The sequence below is a fragment of the Leucoraja erinacea genome, chromosome 2 (assembly GCF_028641065.1).
Source record: "Leucoraja erinacea ecotype New England chromosome 2, Leri_hhj_1, whole genome shotgun sequence".
In the NCBI taxonomy this organism is placed as follows: Eukaryota; Metazoa; Chordata; class Chondrichthyes; order Rajiformes; family Rajidae; genus Leucoraja; species Leucoraja erinaceus.
The window spans coordinates 100,332,681-100,354,253 of record NC_073378.1 but is presented as its reverse complement, the minus strand read 5'-3'; the positions used below and the strand labels follow the sequence as shown (position 1 = coordinate 100,354,253).

Here is a 21,573-nt window from a genome sequence, read left to right as displayed (position 1 = left end):
AAAATACATGTGGACAGGTACATGGATAGAAAAAGCTTGGTGGGATATGGGTCAAATGTGGATAAATGGGATTAGCTTAGATGGGGCATCTTGGGCAGCATGGACGAGTTGGGCCGAAGGGCCTAGTTTCTTGTTCTAGGACTAAGTCTAAGTCACAGGTAGACTGATGCTTCACTAACATAATGAATCTGGTACTTAGCACTGCTGCACCTACTGTATTCATCATTTCAGTCACAAAAACATCTGTTGACCATTAGCTCTTGCTTCCTGCACTGAACCAATTTTTGGTCCAGCTTGCCAATTTTCCTTAAATTCCATGGGTTTTCTGATTACCCGGCCTTACGGGATCATATCAGAAAAGAACGTTGCTAAAATACATAAAGCTATATCAAATGCACAAACCTCTGTCATCATTAAAAATAGTTAGCCAGGTAAGACCTTCCCTGACAAGTTCATGCAAACAACCCTAGATTAATTTATATATGCAAGAAGGAACTGCTGGTTTACACGAAAGATAGACACAAATGCTGGAGTAACACTGCGTGTCAGGCAACATCTGGTGAAAATGTATAGGCGACCTTTCGGGTCGAGAGCCTTCATCAGACTAAAGGGTCTCGACCCAAAATGTCACCTATTCCTTTTTGCCAGAGATACTGCCTGACCAGCAGTTACTCCAGCATTTTGTATCTCTCTAGATTAATTTATATCTTGTTTAATGATGGTCAACATATTTGCTCTTTTTTTCCCCCCCTATTATTTTCTCCACAATCATCTTACACTGATAAACTTAACAATCTACAGAGTCTACAAATTTACAATCCTTCGGCTGACCTTTTACCAGAGAGTCATGCCTTAAGCTGGTCAGTGGCTCTACTATTTTCTATCTTGTTTCCATTTAACAGCCCAACATACATTTATTTATTCTGCTTCTGGCAATTTACACTCAGGGACATATACCTGATTTACAATCAAGCTTACGGAGTAAAAGTTCACAGTATTCGAGACGTAATTTCTCCCAAATGCATCTGTCAAAGACGACGATCTTGTCTCCAAGTTGTAAAGCATTGTGTGTCTATCATATTACTGACCTTGTTCGTACTTTCGTAGCCAGTTTTTACAGCAAGGCAGCGATGAATCTTTTATCCCGTGCTTAATAATATTTTTTTAATGATTCTGGTCTTGGCAACACCCATTAAATCTTGATCAGTATCTATGTTATTAAACTAATACTTACACAATTCACATTAAAAATTGAAAAGCCTCAACCCCCCCCCCCCCCCAAAAACGTGATTTATTCAATTTGATAATTTAAACTGTGTAAACTATAATTAGACATATTGTGAAAATTCAGGTTGAACACCGATTTTCTGGCACCCTCGATTCTAGAGCCTGTCTGGATTATCCGTTCATCTGGACCAACAGATGTTACGTGACAATGAAATGACAATATACCCTTGGCCCGTTACCGACACCCCTCCCATGTCTCTAAAGCACCATAGAGTACCAGAAACTTAAAACAAAAATAAAATGTAAACGGATTGTGAATGGAATGACCTGCTGACCCATTCCCGGATCCCACCATAACCCCGGCCGCTTGTAACCTTATAAGAGTGCACCACGAGGATCAGTGTTGAGACTATTGCTATTGCTTTAATACATTAATACTTTTGATATGAATGTAGAAAATATGAGTAATAAGCTCACGCGTGACAAGAAAAGTGGTGGTATTGATGAGGAAGGTTGTCTTCACCTACAAAACAATATTCATGCATGTTCACCCAGGGCATCTTTGTGCTCCCAATACCAATAAATGAATTTGTCAAGGGTCTTAATTCCACACCAAATCAGCCATTCCTAGAGGTCAGTGAGGATGTTACATTCTTCTTCCCCCCCCCCCCCCCCCCCCCCCCCTCCCATGCAAAGGAGAGGGTGTGTAGGAGATTTGAGGATGCTACCATGTCTGAAATGGTATGATTAGTTGTGATTCTCTCTGGCTAGAGATAGATTAAATGAAGCATTAACATTGAGGATTCGAGAGGAACCTACTTTCCTTAAACTGAGGGGGGGGGGCAAAACCTCAGGCAAACTTAATGTAATTGGTAGAAGGGCTGAAAGGAAGATTAATAAATAAAGTCACCCAAGAGTTTTGACTCAAAAGGGTTTGAAACCCACTATCCAAATAATTGTATTGTATTGTATTGTATTGTATTCAAATTTATTGTCATTGTCTCCATTAGCGACAACAAAATGAATTTCCCTTTACAGTCAGTATCATAAAAATAAATAAATAATAAATATTATAACATAATAAAAAAATAAAATAGAATTTAAAAAAAATAGATTTAAAAAAAAAAGCACAAACACAGAAAGTCCACGACACAACACAACACAGTGGCACCAAGGTGAGGAAGGCACCATTGACCAGCCAGCCTCCCCTCCGATCTTCCCAGATGTTCATCCATGGTCGGGATGAAATAAAATGGGTATTTGAAGCAGAAATCTGCAAAACATTTTTAAAATGCCGAGACGTGTACTTGACGAATGGTGACACACAGGTCGGCAGAGAAATGCTGAAGGTGGGCTTAGAATATGCAGCTCTGTTGTAACTAGCATAGGTATGATGGTTTTGGTCTCTGTTTTGTAAAGTTTCATGTTTCGCATCAAGAAACTGATCCAATATTGGCCTAAATAAAAGGTTGACGGAACTCGAACAGATCAGTCTGAAGAAAGTCCAGACTTGAAATGTTGTTTATCCATTTCCCCCACAGATGCAGTCTGGCCCATTTTCCAGTCTTTTGGTCAAAATTCCAGCAGTCACTTGGGTCTACAATACAGGCCTTCTCTGGCTGAAATGGATTTTCAATACAACATTGTTTATATTAGAGATGTAGATATAAAAGGCTTTGATCTGTACTAAATTCCCTGAAATAAAAACTTTATTCTTAGATGAGATCTTTTTATACTGTTTGGGCACACATATCGTTTGGAGTAATCTGTCTGACAAATGTAGTCCACAAACCTTGTATATCAGGTCCCCACGTCAAGCCAAATCGGTTCTATTTCAATTCTTATTGTTTGACTTACTCATCTTCTTCTTTATATTTCTCACGTCTAAAGTGCCCATTAAATATCTAAAGGACTGACTAAAGGAGTTATTTCATTGCTGGATAAAACTTAAATGAGTGATCTGTTACTGTCAGTTGTTTGAGATCTACAAACCTTACTGGTGGCCTACCAGCTCCTGGATACATTTTGACATTGCTGTTCTAAAGAATTTGATTAGCACCACAACTTCCTGTTACTTTAAACACCAGTAACTTTACACAGGAAAGTAAATATTGAATGATATTTTTTGGAGACATTTAATTGCAAGTTAAACAATTCTTACCTACAGCAGAATATACCCAGTTCAAACTCCTTGGGATTGAGCCATATTCAGAATATGGATACATTTGGATTGTAAATTAATGGTATTATTATGCATGTAATGTTTTAATTTGTGTCTTGCAAGTGGCACCACAAAGAACTGCAGTCTCATAGCTTCTGCCGTCCAGGTTCAACCCAACTTCTGGTGCTCTCAGTAGAGATACTTCTGCTATAACTTGATAATTGTGCTCCTAAGTAACCTTGTGTTACAGAAAATTGCATGATAAAAACAATTGTGTCAAGGGTGTTGGGGGCTAGACAATTTCCGACTTGCAATAATAAATTTTTTCCTTGCATTATTTTCAAAAAACAAAAAGTTTTGAGAATGCAAAAAAAAAATTGCGACTGCTAGCTAGAACTACTAAATGCTGTATGCTACATTGCACATGTTATCATTGCACATGTGTCAATAGAAATGATTGCTTGCCATAAAAATGATTTTTCTCCCACAAATTTTGTACTTATTTCAATCAATACCAATATACCTACCTACATTTTTTTTCAAAATACTCGATTCCCACATCACAAATTTTATACGAGACTATAAATCTCATAGAATCCAAAGACGACAATTATGTAAACCCAAAGAATTCGGTGGACTTGCACTCCCCAATTTTGTTGTACTACTATTGGGCAGTGAATATCAAAAATGTAATTCACTGGTTGGACAACTCAACACAACAGGCAGAATGGATAGTAATGGAGAGAGACGATTGTTCTCCTTTTAACATAGGAGTGATCCATCTCTCCCCACTAAAATTGAAAACAATATACATGAAAAATCCGATTATCCATAGCACAATACGAAATTGGAGACAAATAAAATTTACTCTCAAATTAAGAAACCTATCGCTTCTCTCTCCTATAGCTAATAATCCGTTGTTTAAACCATCTACTATCACAAAGCGTTTACTCACTGGGAAAGAATAGGAATTAAAACGTTTGGAGATATGTATGAAATGGGAAAACCTTTTATCATTCCAAGAATTACAACCTAAATACAATTTGAAAAGTAAGCAATATTTTAAATACCTGCAAATTTGAGATTACTTGAAAAAACATACACAAGAATACCAAACTCTGATGTCAGATCTATTAGATGAAGGCATAAACAGAATGAAAAATGAATTAAATAATTTAATATCATACTTGTATAATATCATTCTAAATATAGAGATACCTTCGTCAGATGTAATAAGTGGGAACAAGAACTATCTATAAACATTTCTAAAGACAGATGGGATAAATATTTGCTATATGTACATAAATGCTCGATTAATGTAAGACATCCTAATCCAATTTAAAATTTTACCTAGACTATATTACTCGAAAAGCAAACTGAATAAAATGTTTCCAAATGTTTCCCCCATCTGTGATAAATGTCCATCTCAAGAAGCAACTATAGCACACTCCTTTGTTTCCTGTATAAAACTTCATAAATTTTGGAAATAAATCTTTGAAATCTTCTCAAAACTATCTATCTATATTACTAAAACTGTTCTTGACCACTTTTGGCGATCTGTGCTGCGATTTCCGAGAGAACGCCGCCACCTTCGGCCGTCATTTTTAGCCACCTCGCTCAGAGCCCCCCTCCGCCGCATATATGCCGAGGATTTTTCCAGTCGATGAAAAATGACAGAGATATTAATGATTTTACAAAATTCCCCATTCTCTCTGCTGCCCCCGTTGGCGGCAGGGGGAAGGGACTATAAAACCAGGAAGTGGTGTGCCTCACTCGCTCTTCAAAATGGAGGAAGGCAGAGGGTCACGTTTCTCTGAGCTGTGAATAACACTGAACACGTGTCTACTCAAATGTAAGTGCCCTTAGTGGTTCTAAAATGTTTGCAGAATGTGTCTATTGGTTCTAAAGCTGGCAAAAAAATGTCTATTGGTTCTAAAGCTTGCAAAAAAATGGCTATTGTTTCTAAAGCTTGCAAAAAGTGTCTCTATTGGTTCTAAAGCTTGCAAAAAAAATGTCTATTGGTTCTAAAGCTTGCAAAAAATGTCTATTTGCATAAAATGTCTATTGGTTCTAAAGCTTGCAAAAAATGTCTCTATTGGTTCTAAAGCTTGCAAAAAATGTCTATTGGTTCTAAAGCTTGCAAAAAATGTCTATTGGTTCTAAAGCTTGCAAAAATGTCTATTGGTTCTAAAGCTTGCAAAAAAAAAAAAAAAAAGACTTGGTTCTAAAATGGTTCATACTAGCGCTCCAAAAAGCCCCCCACCCCCCCGGGTTGGCTTGGCTTGGGTGTGTCTTGAAATTGAAAGGCACTACTTACTGCAAATGGTGGCATGAAGTTGAAAGGCACTACTTACTGCAAATGGTGGCTTGCGAGCTTTGGCTTGAAGTTGAAAGGCACTATTACTGCAAAAAGTTGAAAACTATTTACTGCAAATGACTTTGACTTGAAGTTGAAAGGCACTAAAATTATGGTTCATACTTGAAGTTGAAAGGCATCTTACTGCAAATATGTTTGCTTGAAGTGGAAAGCACTACTTACTGCAAATGGTGGCTTGGGAGCTTTGGTTTGAAGTTGAAAGGCACTACTTACTGCAAATGATGGCTTGGGTGTGGCTTGAAGTTGAAAGGCACTACTTACTGCAGATGGTGGCTTGGGTGCAATGGCTTGAAGTTGAAAGACATTACTTACTGCAAATGGTGGCATGAAGTTGAAAGCACTACTTACTGCAAATGGTGGCTTGGGAGCTTTGGTTTGAAGTTGAAAAGCACTAATTACTGCAAATGGTGGCTAGGTTGCTTTGGCTTGAAGTTGAAGGGCACTACTTACTGCAAATGGTGGCTTGGGAGCTTTGGCTTGAAGTTGAAAGGCACTACTTACTGCAAATGGTGGCATGAGGTTGACAGGCACTACTTATTGCAAATGGTGGATTAGGTGCATTGGCTTGAAGTTGAAGGCACTATTTACTGCTAATGGTGGCTTGGTTGCTTTGACTTGAAGTTGAAAGGCACCTCTTACTTCTAATGGTGGCTTGGGTGTGGTTTGAAGTTGAAAGCCACTACTTACTGCAAATGGTGGCGTGGGTGCTTTGGCTTGGTTAAAAGGCTTCATTGATTGTATATTGATTTTAGATAAAACGCTACCACTTGCCGCTGTGATTTTTGGCCATCTTACTCAGTCCCCCTCCGCTGAGCAGATGCAGAGAATTCTTCCCATCAATGAAAAATAAAAGTGTTATTAGTTTTTTTTTAATTTTGAGAATCTCTCTCCTGTCAATCACTCCATGAAAGCTACACCTTTTCCGGTGGGGGATGGGGGGGAGGGGTTATAAAACCCAGAAATGTGGGTGTCGCTCAGTCTCTGCAAGATGGAGGAGGGAGAGGTCATGACTCGCTGTCTTTAGTGGCTCCGTACCCTACTTCAAATGGTATGAAACTGCACTTGAATTTGGTGGCCTTGCACCCTGCTAGAAGTGGTAAGAAACTGCACTTGAATTTGGTGGCCTTATACCCTGCTTGAAATAGAATTTCAAGGATTAGCCGCAAGTCAACTACCAGCCCACCGGCCGTGAGTGAGTGAGTTGCCAGCACAACAGGCTTGATTGACTGAGACGCCAGCCCAAGAATCCATTTGGTGCACAATTTGCAGACTAGCCCTCTGGAAACCAGTCCCTTCAGCCCACAACACCCATACTTGCGTTCCCGAAAGCCCCCCCCCCCCCCACCCAATTGGCCACCAATATTAGAATTGGTGGAGAGGTGGAATATTGCGTTGGATGCCCAGCCCTCCTGTGTGATGCTGGGACCCAACGGGTCCCACTTAGTCTAGTTTAAAATAAGATTGGACCCCAACACAGAATTGATTATTTTCGGAACAATGAAAGCCTGCTCTGAGCTAACTTCATTTCAAAATTGTTTCCTTAACTATGGCTTGATAACGGCAAAAAAACTTATACTCAAATTTTGGAAAAATGCACCAACCTCAAAGCTTAAAATGTGGATCACAAGCATGTCTGAAATGTTACATCTCGAAGATATGAGATTCGTCCTAGCGTGAAAATCAGAACAATTCTTAAAGATATGGCCTCCTTTCATCGATTTATTACAAGTATAATATGGTGCAACATAACTCTGGAAACTAACCGTTTCAGAACTGGGTGAGATATGAAGTAAGTATATTCCTTTTCTGTTCTTTTTTTTTTCTTCCCCTTTTTTTTCTATTTCTTTTTTTTGCCTTTCCTTTCTGGTCTTCTTTTTTTCTACATCTTTATGGGCTCTTTCTCTATATCTATCTACAAACTATTAATTTTTAACTTCTGGGGCCTACACATAACTACTTTCCTTAATCTCTTCTTTTTTCTTCTTTTCTTGCATCTATTATTTTTCGATTGTTAAATTTAAAACAAGAAGTTGTACACAAAATGTATTATGTTATATGCCATGGTTTATACATTGCTTCTAATAAAAATATTTAAAAAAAGAAATGATTGCTTGCTTGACGTGGATAAGCTTTTCCTTGACGTGGATAAGCTTTTCCCACTGAGAGGCGGGAAGATGCAAACAAGGGGACATGACTTGAGAATTAAGGGACAGAAGTTTAGGGGTAACATGAGGGGGAACTTCTTTACTCAGAGAGTGGTGGCTGTGTGGAATGAGCTTCCAGTGAAGGTGGTGGAGGCAGGTTCGTTTTTATCATTTAAAAATAAATTGGATAGTTATATGGACGAGAAAGGAATGGAGGGTTATGGTCTGAGCGCAGGTATATGGGACTAGGGGAGAATACGTGTTCGGCACGGACTAGAAGGGTCGAGATGGTCTGTTTCCGTGCTGTAATTGTTATATGGTTATGCAGCCTGGAAAGTAGCAGTTGTGTTCTTAAGGGACAATGGTATCTGATTATGTGTGGAGGCTACATGATTCCCCCCCAAGATATCTTTCTTTCCGCTTGCCAATTTCCCAGGTATCTTTTAACTAATTCTCTAGTTTCCGATTGAAATCAGGTTATAACCAATTTGGCCTGCATAATACCAAATTGTGTTTTCCAATTCATCAATCGCGTTATATCCAATTTATATTATGGAAAATAGTGTTATTATCAGAACAATCTGTAAAAAGTTTACATTTGTTTAAGAAGGAACTGCAGATGCTGGAAAATCGAAGGTACACAAAAATGCTGGAGAAACTCAGCGGGTGCAGCAGTTTCTCCAGCATTTTTGTGTACCTTAGTTTACATTTGTTCCTTGTGACTTGAAGACATTGGAATAGATCGGGTAGGTGCACAGAATCTCTTGCACAGAGTAGGGAAATTGAGGGCCAGAGGACATACGATACAATGGCACTTTATTGTCAGACCGAGGTGTGAAATTTGTATATGCATACAGCCATATAGTAAAATAAAGAACATAACACACAATAGAGTCCAACATAAAATATCCCCTCAGCAGAATCAAAATGTTTCCCCACTGTGAGGGAAGGCACCAAAGTCAGTCATCTTCCTTTGATGTTCTTGATGTTCACCCATGGTCGGGGCCACCGGAGCCCTCCACAGTCGCCGATACGGGCAGCCAGCCCCTCAGGCCCACTTGCCGGGATGATGGAACTCTGGCGTCAGAACGGAGGCCTGCCTCAGCGGTTTGTACCTCCGAATTGGCTGCTTCCCACCGGAATCCGCGGCTCCCAATGTCCCCAGGCCGCGCCGGGCAGAGATTCACACTGGTGGCCTTCGGCAAAGGGCCCCAGGGACTCCACGATGTTGGAGTCAGTGCCGCCCGCGTTGGGAGCTCCGTGAACCAGAGCTCCGAGATGTTGGAGCAGCGGGCTCAATGCTCCCGAGCTCCAAAACGGTGATCCAGGTAGGTATTGCCCGCTCCGTGATGAATCCAGTGCCGCGCCGTCGCTGCTGAAGCTCTGGTCCGGTCCTCGATCTCCTGTAGGAAAGGCCGCTCCGATCCAGTGGTAGGCCGCGAGGGGGGAGGGAGGAGGAGGGGAGAAATAGTCGCATCCTCACCAGGAAGCGACTTGGAAAGGGTTCCCCCCCTTACCCTACCCCTTCCTCTTACCCTACCCCCTTCCCCCCACATAGAAAAACTAAAGAATCCCCAAAACAAACTGTTAGACAAACAAAAAACAAAACGACACAAGTTAAGGTAAAGGCGAAAAGGTTTAATAGGAATCTGAGGGGTAGCTTTTTCACACAAAGGGTGGTGGGTGTATGGAACAAGCTGCCAGAGGAGGTAGTTGAGGCTGGGACTATCCCAGAGTTTAAGAAACAGTTAGACAGATACATGGATATGACAGATTTGGAAGGATATGGATCAAGCGCAGGCAGATGGGACTAGTGTAGCTGGGACATGTTGGCCGGTGTGGGCAAGTTGGGCCCGTTTCTACATTCTATGACTATGGTTTCCTCCCATATTGCAAAAGCATACAGATTGGTCGGATAACTGCCCACGGTAAATTGCTCCTAGTGTGTAAGCGAGGGGTAGAATCCAGGAGGAGTAGGTGCAAATGTAGGGGAGAATAAAATAGACTTGGTGCAGGATTAATGCACGCTTTAGGATCAGCTATTTCTGTGCTATATGACTATGGGAAAAACTATGAAAACATTGAGGACATTACTCATAAAATGCGCTGAAATTCATGATTAAAAAAAGGTAAATGCTTCCATTTGATACCCTTTCTAGTTCATTTTATATTTTGAATTGCAATAGATAATGAATTTTCAAGTAACAAGAAATGTATTATGGATAATGCAGAGAGTAGGTCCATACTAGAGAGCTTGAAGAATTCAGTGTGCCGTGTCAGATATAAAATTAAATTAGGAAATCTAAGTCTGCATCTTCAGCCATGGACTTCTGTAATCCAAGATAGATTAACTTGCAATATTGCCTATCATAAAATCCCTATCAGGAATAATGTTTTGCACTTTTAGAAGACACTAGACCAAGTGAGACCCATTGGGTCCCGTCCCCCAATGGGGGTGGGGGGAGAAGAGAGGCAGGGGGAGGGGGAAGAGAGGCAGAGGGGGGAGGGGGAGTAGGGAGGGAGGGTAGAGAGGGAGAGGGTGGCAGAGACCCTACCCCATCTCCATCATCTACCTCATTTCACTCATCCTCCTTCCCTCACTCCCACTCCCCGACCCAGAACCTACCCAGGTTGGAGAACAGCGCCAAGGCCTGAATAGCTTGAGATCCCATTGTTATTGGTGCACTGTGAGAGGCAGCCAGCTTGAGAGGCCATTGTTACTGTTGGCAACAGTCATTGGGGCAGTTGGCAGCCAGCTCGAGAGCAAAGATCATAGAGCATAGAGTCCACTCCTGCAAAATCCAATGGACTAATGTGCAGTACAGAACGGTGCGGGACCGCCGCCATTTTAGCAAACCCGACCCGACTTCCGTGGAATGGGTAATCAGTAAAGATCATAGAACGAAGTTGGGTCGGGTTGGTTTCTTTATTTGAAAATAGAAATGAGGAAAACTATCAAGGGAATGATTTGGTATGGTAATTGAAAAGTTTCTGAAATACTAACTTAGAATGGAATCGGAGCATGCAACCATTGTCTTTTTTGAGGAGGACGGATGAGAGCTTTGGCTTACAGCCCAGGATGGAATTAATTTTAGCAAATGTTTGCATGCTGTCAGAGCAATATTTCAATGGCCTGCATTATCTGCAAATCGAACGTTAAAAATGGCATGACTGCAGATGCTGGTTTAAACTGAAGATATACAGAATGCTGTAGTAACTCAGCTGGACAAGTCCCTTTCCCGTGACTTTCAGTCTGACGAAGGGTCTTGACCCGAAAAGTCACCCATTCCTTCTCTCTAGAGATGCTACCTGTCCCGCTGAGTTACTCCAGCATTTTGTTTCTATCTTTGGTTTCAAACCAGCATCTGCAGTTCCTTCCTAGAGACACATCAGTCTGTCCAGTCGAGGGTACAATTGGTGATCGAATACAACAGCGAGTGTTCATGGATGATTAATGCACCTGGCTCCAGTTTATGTACTTAACTTTGTCCCGCATTGAAACCGATCCCGGGGAGAATTAATCACCAGTAAATACACGCTTCATTCCCCACTTTTCATTACTTGTATGACAGTTTCTAAAATAGGCGCACGCCATGCTTTGGGGCCCGTTTGAATGGGTGAAAAATACAGCGATTTCGAATCTCGCTGCACTTTCAGTAGAGTTATTTTCTTTACTCATTTAAATGCACGTAAAAGCAAATGACAATACATGAAGATTTTTGCCACAAACAACCTGACGAGGGTTCGAGCATAAGTGGCCCATGTATAGGCTGACACCACAGGACCCCCCCCCAGAACCAGAGGAAGGAATAGCATAGTCGAGGGCGGCTCCTACATGTGGGTCTGGGACACCCCAGGCGTGGGTTGTGATGGAGGGCCCACGGGCGCAGTGACGCTCTGCGTGGGTGATCCCGAATTACCGAGGGGTGCGAGGAGACCGATGCAGAAGCCGCCGGACCGAGGAGACGCAGTCGCATCTCCTCAACCAGCTAAGGGAGAGTGTCCTGTGGAATGCGGCCCCCAGCAACGGCTGGGAGACGTGTGCAACAAGGAGGGAGAAAAAACGAAATAAAATAAACAAACCAATTTCTGTACCGGGCGTGGAGTTGCAGTGAACACAAAATGAACACTAACAACACAAATTACAGTGCAATCTGTGTCCAAAGATCAAATTGTCCAGTGTTCATAGTGCAGGATAGGAAAGCTGTGCAGTGTTGCAGTGACGGCCTCCAACCTGAATAAGGCGCTGTTGCCGGTGGTCAGGCTGCAGGGACGGCATCCGGCAGGAAGGTGGCGCTGTGGACGGCTGTGAGGCTGCAGTGACGGCATCCGGTCGGATGGTGGCGCTGTGGGCGACAGTGAGTCTGCAGTGATGGCAGCTGCTCTGACTGTGCTGTTGCCAGTGGTCTGCAGGGGCGGCATCCATCAGGAAGGTGGCGCTGTGTACGGTAAATTCATAAGTTCGAGTTTCTCTTCCGGCCGGCCGCAGCGGCCATGTTTGTAGTCGTGCGGCTGCTTGTTTCAGGAGGCCGCAGCGGCCATTTTGCCGGATGGCTGAAGCGGCGTTCACCAGAGATTGAAGATGCCGCTGCTGGGCCGGACAGGCAGCCAGCGCCCAAGGATCTTCGGAGTCAGTGCCGGTGAGGAGAAGGGCGTCTCCTGCAATCGACCCAGGTAAGCCCGCCCTATCGGGTTGCTAGGCCCTGGGCAGCGGCCGGCGGGGTCAGGTGCGGTGCAGGGCAGGGCGTGGCGCCATGGTCGTGGTGAGGCCAGGTGCAGTGCCGCGTCTGAAGCCGTGCCCGTGGTTGTTATAACCTCTCCGCTCCGGTGGTCGGCTCCAGGCAGGTCATGCGGAGGAGATCGGCGGACGTCACACAAGGCATCCTGCCCCGTTGCTGGGAGCGGGAGAGCGGCGGCAGCCGTGGCTTCTCAGCTCCGGTGAGCAGCAGCTGGTGGGGAAGTGGCGGCATCCCAGATGTAGCGGCATACTTCACTGCAAGGGTCGGGTTGGTGGCAACGTAGTTCTGCAGGTCAGGTCTCTCGAGGCTGCGTGCATCAGGTAAAATCCAAATTTCAACTTGGACAGTCAGGGGTCACCAATGTAGCGGCACCAAACGTGGTGAATAAAGGCGAGACGTCAGGCCGGTTCAAAGAGTCGTTTATTCAGTGGTGCCACGTTAGGTTGGTGCGCTAACAATATTAACAGTGTTGCTGTAGCTGAGCAAGGTTGTTCACTCGGCCTCAGCTACCGGTTGACTACCTTAAGGTCTCGAGGTGAGATGACCTTAAGTACCAGGAAACTACCTCTAACCCATGACATCATGTGCCTGCCCTCGTACCTAGCTCCTGACGAGGATTCGAGCATAAGTGGCCCATGTATAGGCTGAAGCCATAACGACAGAATTATAGGTAATCAAAAGAAAAATGATTAACTTTATCCAACACCTGGGTGAGAAGGATCTCGACCAGAAATGTCACCCATTCGTTCTCTCCAGAGATGCTGCCTGGCCTGAACCGCTGAGTTACTCCAGCTATTTGTGTCTATCTTCAGTGTAAACCAAAGATCATATAGCGGAGCAAGATAGTCCACTCCAAAGATCATAGAGCGGATGCCATGATCAAAAATCATAGATTGGAGGTGGAGGCGGAAGCCGGTTACAGAAATGGTGCTGAGGATTACCCATGACCTACTACGGCTTTTTCGACGAGTGGACTATCTTGCTCCGCTCCATAATCTTTGCTTGAGAGCCCATTGTGATGTCATTGTGGCAGTCAGCAGGCAGTTTGAGAGCCCATTGTGATTGGTGCACTGTGAGAAGCATTGTGACATCATCACTGGACGCTGAGAAAGAGGTTTTGTTTTAATAAAACTTTAATGGGAGGGGGGGGGGGGGGGAGAGGGGGGGGAGGTGGGGAAGAAGAGAGGGAGGGGGGGGGGGGGGGGGGGGGGGGGGGGGGAAGAGAGAGTGCCTTTTTACTTCAACCCAAACCCAAACAAACCATTTGCAGGCAGTGCTTTTTTATCTCTAACCATATTTTCATTTTCAAACCAAATTAAGGGTACTCACAGTGCTGTAGACATTTGTCAGTGACATTCAAAACTCTGATTGACGCACACCACTTGCAGAGACGGATTGAGGCACACCACTTGCAGAGACGGATTGAGGCACACCGCTTCCTGGTTTTTATAGTCCCTCCCCCTCCCTCCAGCAGGGGCAGTAGAGAGAATGGGGAATGTTGTAAAAACATTAATATCTGTCAATTTTCATCAACAGGAAAAATCCTCGGCACACATGCGGCGGAGGGTGGCTCTGAGCGAGGTGGCCAAAAATGATGGCCGTAGGTGGCGGCGTACTCTTGGAAACAGCTGCATAGATCGCCAAAACCGGTCAAGAACAGAGTTTTAGTAATATAGATAGAAGATAGATACCAACTTTGAGAAGATGGTGAAGATCAAGTCATGTACAAATAGTTCAGTGATCATGAGCTAGGTTCAGCAGAGTTAGGGATATAACAGAAGATATTAAGAGATTAGTATACAAACTTAAAGCACACGGCATTGGGGGTTCAGTATTGATGTGGATAGAGAACTGGCTGGCAAACAGGAAGCAAAGAGTAGGAGTAAACGGGTCCTTTTCACAATGGCAGGCAGTGACTAGTGGGGTACCGCAAGGCTCAGTGCTGGGACCCCAGCTATTTACAATACATATTAATGATCTGGATGAGGGAATTGAAGGCAATATCTCCAAGTTTGCGGATGACACTAAGCTGGGGGGCAGTGTTAACTGTGAGGAGGATGCTAGGAGACTGCAAGGTGACTTGGACAGGCTGGGTGAGTGGGCAAATGTTTGGCAGATGCAGTATAATGTGGATAAATGTGAGGTTATCCATTTTGGTGGCAAAAAACAGGAAAGCAGACTATTATCTAAATGGTGGCCGACTAGGAAAAGGGGAGATGCAGCGAGACCTGGGTGTCATGGTACACCAGTCATTGAAAGTAGGCATGCAGGTGCAGCAGGCAGTGAAGAAAGCGAATGGTATGTTAGCTTTCATAGCAAAAGGATTTGAGTATAGGAGCAGGGAAGTTCTACTGCAGTTGCACAGGGTCTTGGTGAGACCACACCTGGAGTATTGCGTGCAGTTTTAGTCTCCAAATGTGAGGAAGGACATTATTGCCATAGAGGGGGTGCAGAGAAGGTTCACCAGACTGATTCCTGGGATGTCAGGACTGTCTTATGAAGAAAGACTGGATAGACTTGGTTTATACTCTCTAGAATTTAGAAGATTGAGGGGGGATCTTATAGAAACTTACAAAATTCTTAAGGGGTTGGACAGGCTAGATGCAGGAAGATTGTTCCCGATGTTGGGGAAGTCCAGGACAAGGGGCCACAGCTTAAGGATAAGGGGGAAATCAAACTATATCCTTTAAAACCGAGATGAGAAGAACTTTTTTCACACAGAGAGTGGTGAATCTCTGGAACTCTCTGCCACAGAGGGTAGTTGAGGCCAGTTCATTGGTTATATTTAAGAGGGAGTTAGATGTGGCCCTTGTGGCTAAGGGGATCAGGAGTTATGGAGAGAAGGCAGGTACGGGATACTGAGTTGGATGATCAGCCATGATCATATTGAATGGCGGTGCAGGCTCGAAGGGCCGAATGGCCTACTCCTGCACCTAGTTTCTATGTTTCTATACGAACCTGACAAAGAAAGGCAGACTAAAAAATTTCCTGAAAAACATAACCTAAAAAAAATTGAAAATCTAATATCAACTTATTCACTAAAATTGAGGGTATACAGTAAATAATATGTTTTGACTGGCATAAGTAAACTAAAAGCTTCTACTAAAATTAAATACTCTTTCTTCCAGAAAAGAGTTGTAACAGTTTGTGAGTCTATTCCGCATTACTGATAAAGGTCTACTTAAAAAAAAGTTTCCCATGGTTTAAGTGTTACAATTCTCATTCACTTTGGACTGAGACACCAATATTTTCCCACCCTGCAGGAAATCTCCCCTATCACAGGAATTGTTAAACTGCTGTGAAGTCTATAAATGGCGGCTTTTCAACATGAGGGATTGAATGCCTTGAAAAGCAACCGATGAATTCTCAGAAAAGAATTGTTTAATTTTCTTTGGACCATTTTGTCTGTTCTTTGACCATTTGGGCAGTAAACAAGACAATATTTTAATATTGCTTGAACATACCACCTGTCACGTATTCCCCTCCCCTCTCCATAAATAAATTAACATTTAAATGATTTGCACTTGCATCCTGGTTTTTCTTATTATACTGTCTGAATTGAATAATTTATTTTTAACAGATTGAGATAATTTACAATAATCGTGCATTGTTCTTATTGATAAGATAGAAAAAGTTCACTTTAAATGAAGATATAGAAATAGTATCTGAAAAAAATAAAGGGCTAACAGCTTTCATTATATTCAGTGACTACCATCCTAATGCACCCCTAATTTTAAAAGGGAGAAAGAATAAAGCCTTGTTTTTTCAATTTACAGACTTGAGAATTCTAATATTATTTCATGTCTTCAGTTTCAATTTTTCAGATTGATAACCTTTTTCAAACAAACGACACGCTAACAATGGAGAGTTATGGTAACGAGGCCTCAGACATTATTTCACAGAGAAGGGAAAATAAATATCTTTGAAATTCCTGAGTCTTTTCAAATAGTTACAAAATATAATGTCCTGCTAATCACCCAAGGAGATGAATTGATATGGACACATTCATTCTACCATACAAAATAGAAACTATTCCAAAAGCATATATAAAGCACATATAACCTTTTCCAAATTAAGTCAAGCAAATAAAAGTTCCCATAAATATTCAGAGCAATTATTTTTTAATTAGACTAAATTACCTGCGTAATTTACTGGAATTAAAAAGAAAGCTAACCTTTTGTCAGTCAATCCTTTAAAATCAAATACTTTTTCATAATTTTATTGAGAATTTTTCCTTTATTCAAATACTTTGTGTCTCTTTTATTTGTTAATAGCCTTTGACATTGTTTAATAATTCAACAATAAAAATATTTCTCAAAACTATTGCAGGTTTATAATTTTCAGTGACACATTATTGATAAGGGAAGAGATTTAACTTTTTTCGCCTTCCATTATAGTGAGGAATGTGGAGGAGTCTCCGTGGATGTTCATGTTAAAATGTGTTTTGTGTGTTCTGTTGCTTTTTATTTGTATGACTGACTTGGCAAATGAAATTCCTCGTATGTTGCAAAACATTCTTAGCTAATAAAGTATTATTGTGATTGTGTGACTGTGATACGATGCATGAGGTTGGTAAAGCCGAGTATAGTTTGCAGATTGACAAAACGCTGTTTTACTATATGTTTTACTGTCTCAGCATTAATGAAAAACAAAAGTACAATTCAAATTGATTAAAATGCATGTCATGATGCAAAGAGTATGTTTAAAGAAGCAAAAATAGTATGCACACACACAAAACTATAATCACTGGGGATCTCGGGAAACACTTCACACTGGTCAAAGTAAGTTGGCATAAACAATGCCTTCAGGCAAGCAAAGACGACTCAATGTGTTGATATCTGAAATTGCTGTTGTATGTGATATATCATCAACATAATTGAAGCACAGTAAAAGATCTTTCAGTTTTCATTACTGCTTTCATTTTACAGTTATTACACTAATCTACACCATAAACATTTTCTTCTAAGGGCTATTTAGTAGGTTTAAAAAAAGATTATCTGTTTACAGTATTATTTTATCATTTTCATCGATTAAAATCAATGCTTCAAATATGAGCCAGCTTTATATGTTATCCACGGAAAACAGTCCAGGGAAGTCATTGTAAGCGAAAGCATAGGAATCCTACTTCGTTTTGGAATGCTCACATGTAAATTAGTGGGTTGATAATGTAAACATGTAAATGGGTTGATAATAAATGGCCAATGGTCTCAAAATCTTCAATCTCAAAACTATTATTTGACTGCTCAAGGCTTATTGGTTTTACATACCAGAAGTCAACATGATTATTATTGTTATTAATCCATTATTGCCAAGTGCACTTAGCACTTAGACCTTTGAACTACTTTAAAGATTTTGGTAAAGATTTAACATCTAGGAAGAAAATTGTTCATGTAGAAAATGTAGCGAATCCTTGTAGCAGTAAATCTCTACACTGTACATCACTGCTGCAAATACTTAAACACAAAGAGCTGTGGTGTGCAACATGGCAAGACAAATATTGCAGCCAATGAAACATATTAATAGGGAACCAGTTAACCACATCGTTTGTGTAGCGACTTCACTTTCTACTTCTTTTCATTATCAATTCTTCTTCGTCCGTGTGGATAAATAAAAATGTGCATAAAATGTCAATGTTATTTTTACAAATCTACACATTAAAAATCCCTTGCAAAGGCATTACACTTAATAGGAATGTTAAATGTACTTTAAATTCTGGAGACAAGACCACATAGCAACTTAAAATAGAGATTGCATGTTTGGTTATTTATGGTATTTTCCTCAAACAAGGTATCATTTGAAATAAAATATCCGACAGTGAAACCATAGAGACCGAGTTGCATAGACACTACCACCTAAAGAAAATAAAGGCTTCTTTAAAAACTCTACATGATTTCTAAAAATTCTTTTTTGACGTTGCGTTCAAATGCACCGAATTCGGTTGAGCATCTTAGACCTGGTGTAATACGCTGCAAATTAATAATATAGCTTGTTATCGGGGAGCATATTTGAGAACAGCAAGTGATAAATCGGTCCGAAATACAATAAGAAAATAATACATGCCGGTTTCATTTAGATTTTTAAAAATACGATTTAGATTGATTCGTTTGTACTGGATTCAACATGACTTGGCTGCCTGGGAATATCTCAATCTTAATGACATTATCCAGACTTTCTCGGAATACAATTTCCCAGTTAGCAAAAACATGCGATAATTGTAAACTAATTAATTTAGAAAATACAGAAGGCTATACCTGTTATAGTCATCTGAAAATCAAATGTGGACAACTTGCAGCCAGTTTAAATAGTGCCACTGGTAGTTGTTAAGTCCTTATGTTACATACTTTAAATCTCTTAAATGCCACTTACCCAATTGACAGCAAACCTCGTGAATGAATAGGAGCAAAGTCCAGCAAATGCAACAAGCCAGGAGTTTTTTAATTGCCATTGTCATTTGTTAATTGTATTATATTTTTTTGTCTTCTTCGCGGCAATTGGCATTTAAGGTGATTTCTGGAGAGTGGGTGAAAAGGCGCCAAGCTTATAGCCGCTGCTCAGGGCAGAGTTGTTTTTTTTCCGGGTGGCAGCACCAACAGCCGACTCCAGCACCGGCTCCACCGGCTCTCTGCTTGTGTTGCAGTAGTTGCAGGATTCCCCGGGCGCTGGCGGTCCGAGGAGTGGGAGCGAGGGAGGAGTCAATGGGCAGGGGGACAGCGGCCGCGCGCCGCCCAGTACCCGGGGCTCTGCGCGCGTGAACCAGGGAGCGCGCATCGCGCGCCCACGATGTGGCGACAGGCGCGCGCCCGGGGAGCTCAGGACCCCCTGCGTGCACCTATCATTTCAGTGATACCCCCTTTAAAAAACACAGTTTTTTTCTGAGCACCTGGTTCATAAATGCCTTTAAACATATATATGCATATAGACTTAATCCCTTTCAGCCTTGGGATTCAGTTGATCACCGTCCAAATCGGTTGCCTTAGTCCGGACTTTTTGTGGCGGATTATCATCAGGTACAGCACCGCTCCCTTCTGAAGATTGCACTGGTTTTATGCAAAGCGATGTCTTCTAATGAAGCGAGCACAGCGCCACAGTTTGGTCATCATGGACAGCAATGCACGGAATAAATATTGGGCAGACTTTTGGCATCGATGAAATAAAGTAACTAGCTTGCCCAGAGCAACAATTGCTCAGTTCCTAGTTCCCACAAGTAAATACATTAACAACGAAAGTGTTTATAATCTTGTTATAAAGCCACCCTGAGACCTCCAAAACATGCCTCATTTTTCATGCTTTCCCAGTTCGATGCTTTTTTTTACAGGATGAAATGGTCTCTTGCAAGTTTTTGTAATCTTGTTTTGAGCTTCAACATTATATATTCCAAATATTAAGATTTAATGGAATCCTTTCTCTACAAAGCAAAATTATCACTTGCTATGCTCTCTCTCTACCTTGCCTTCCCTGCCCCCACTCCTTTTAATCCTTCTTGCAAACTCCACCGGCACACTTCTGTAGCATCCCTCTGTCTATCTCAATCCTCATCTGATTTATTCACTCTCTGAAGCACACCACTGGAACTTCAGACTTCCAACTGAAGATTCTGATCACCCAATTATATTTATCAGCCCCACTATCCTGGTATCATTCGTATCTTAAATAATATACAAGCTTCGCCTCACAAACAATCGCAAACCTCATTTTTATTTGTGAAAGTTTTTGAAAATTCTTATCACTTGATAAACACTTTTTTGCTGTTCCGAGTTTCTATAGTCCACCTCTACCATTCCTTCCATTATGACTATAACTGGACATAAAGTTTGTGTAGGAATACAATGATTACTGCCTACAGTCAATTCCAATGGCTTCTAGGCGTAATCATTGGCCTCTCCAATTTATTTTCTCCATGCCACCTTTAATAGTTATCCACAAACATTCACACACAATGAGTCCTGGGGGTACTTTATCTGAATCTATTTTATTGCAATAGCATGTATCTAGTTATTAAACCTTCAAGCCCGAGGGGAAAACATTTATACAATCCAATTTATTTTTTTCACAAATATTAGATTGCAAATTGGCAAATTTGCAGATGACACAAAGCTGGGTGGCAGTGTGAATTGTGAGGAGGATGCTATGAGAATGCAGGGTGACTTGGACAGGTTGGGTGAGTGGGCAGATGCAGTTTAATGTGGATAAATGTGAGGTTCTCCACTTTGGTAACAAAAACAGGTAGGCTGATTATTATCTAAATGTTGTCAAGTTGGGAAAAGGGGTAGTACAATGGGATCTGGGGGTCCTTGTTCATCAGTCAATGAAAGTAAGCAGGTTACACAGAAAAGCTGGAGAAACTCAGCGGGTGCAGCAGCATCTATGGAGCGAAGGAAATAGGCAACGTTTCGGGCCGAAACCCTTCTTCAGACTGATCAGGGGTGGGGGTGGGTGGGGACAAGAAAGGGAAAAGGAGGAGTAGCCGGAAGGCTGGAGGGTGGGAGGAGACAGCAGGGGAGCTGAGGAAGGGGAGGAGACAGCAAGGACTAACAGAATTGGGAGAAGTCGATGTTCATGCCCCCGGGGTGCAGACTCCCCAAACGGAATATGAGGTGCTGTTCCTCCAATGAAAGTAAGCATGCAGGTATAGCAGGCAGTGAAGAAAGTGAATGGCATGATGGCCTTCATAACAAGAGGAGTTGAGTATAGGAGCAAAGAGTTCTGCAGTTGTATGTGGCCCTAGTGAGACCACACCTGAAGTATTGTGTGCAGTATTGGTCCCCTAATTTGAGGAAGGACATTCTTGCTATTGAAGAAGTGCAGCGTAGGTTTACAAGGTTAATTCCCAGGATGGCGGGTCTGGCATATGCTGAGGGAATGGAGCGGCTGGGCTTGTATACTCTGGAGTTTAGAAGGATGAGAGGGTATCTTATTGAAACATGT

The 21,573-nt window shown here is 41.9% G+C and overlaps 1 protein-coding gene across 1 annotated transcript in view; it reads right to left on the bottom strand.

The window, feature by feature from the left end:
• Positions 1 to 20,555, bottom strand: part of LOC129713110 (von Willebrand factor D and EGF domain-containing protein-like) — a 161,104-nt gene extending 140,549 nt beyond the window's left edge. The window contains 1 exon segment of the mRNA XM_055661963.1: positions 19,015 to 20,555. Coding sequence (XP_055517938.1) covers positions 19,015 to 19,099 — 85 coding nt within the window. The 5' untranslated portion in view covers positions 19,100 to 20,555.
• Positions 20,556 to 21,573: the final 1,018 nt, after the last annotated feature.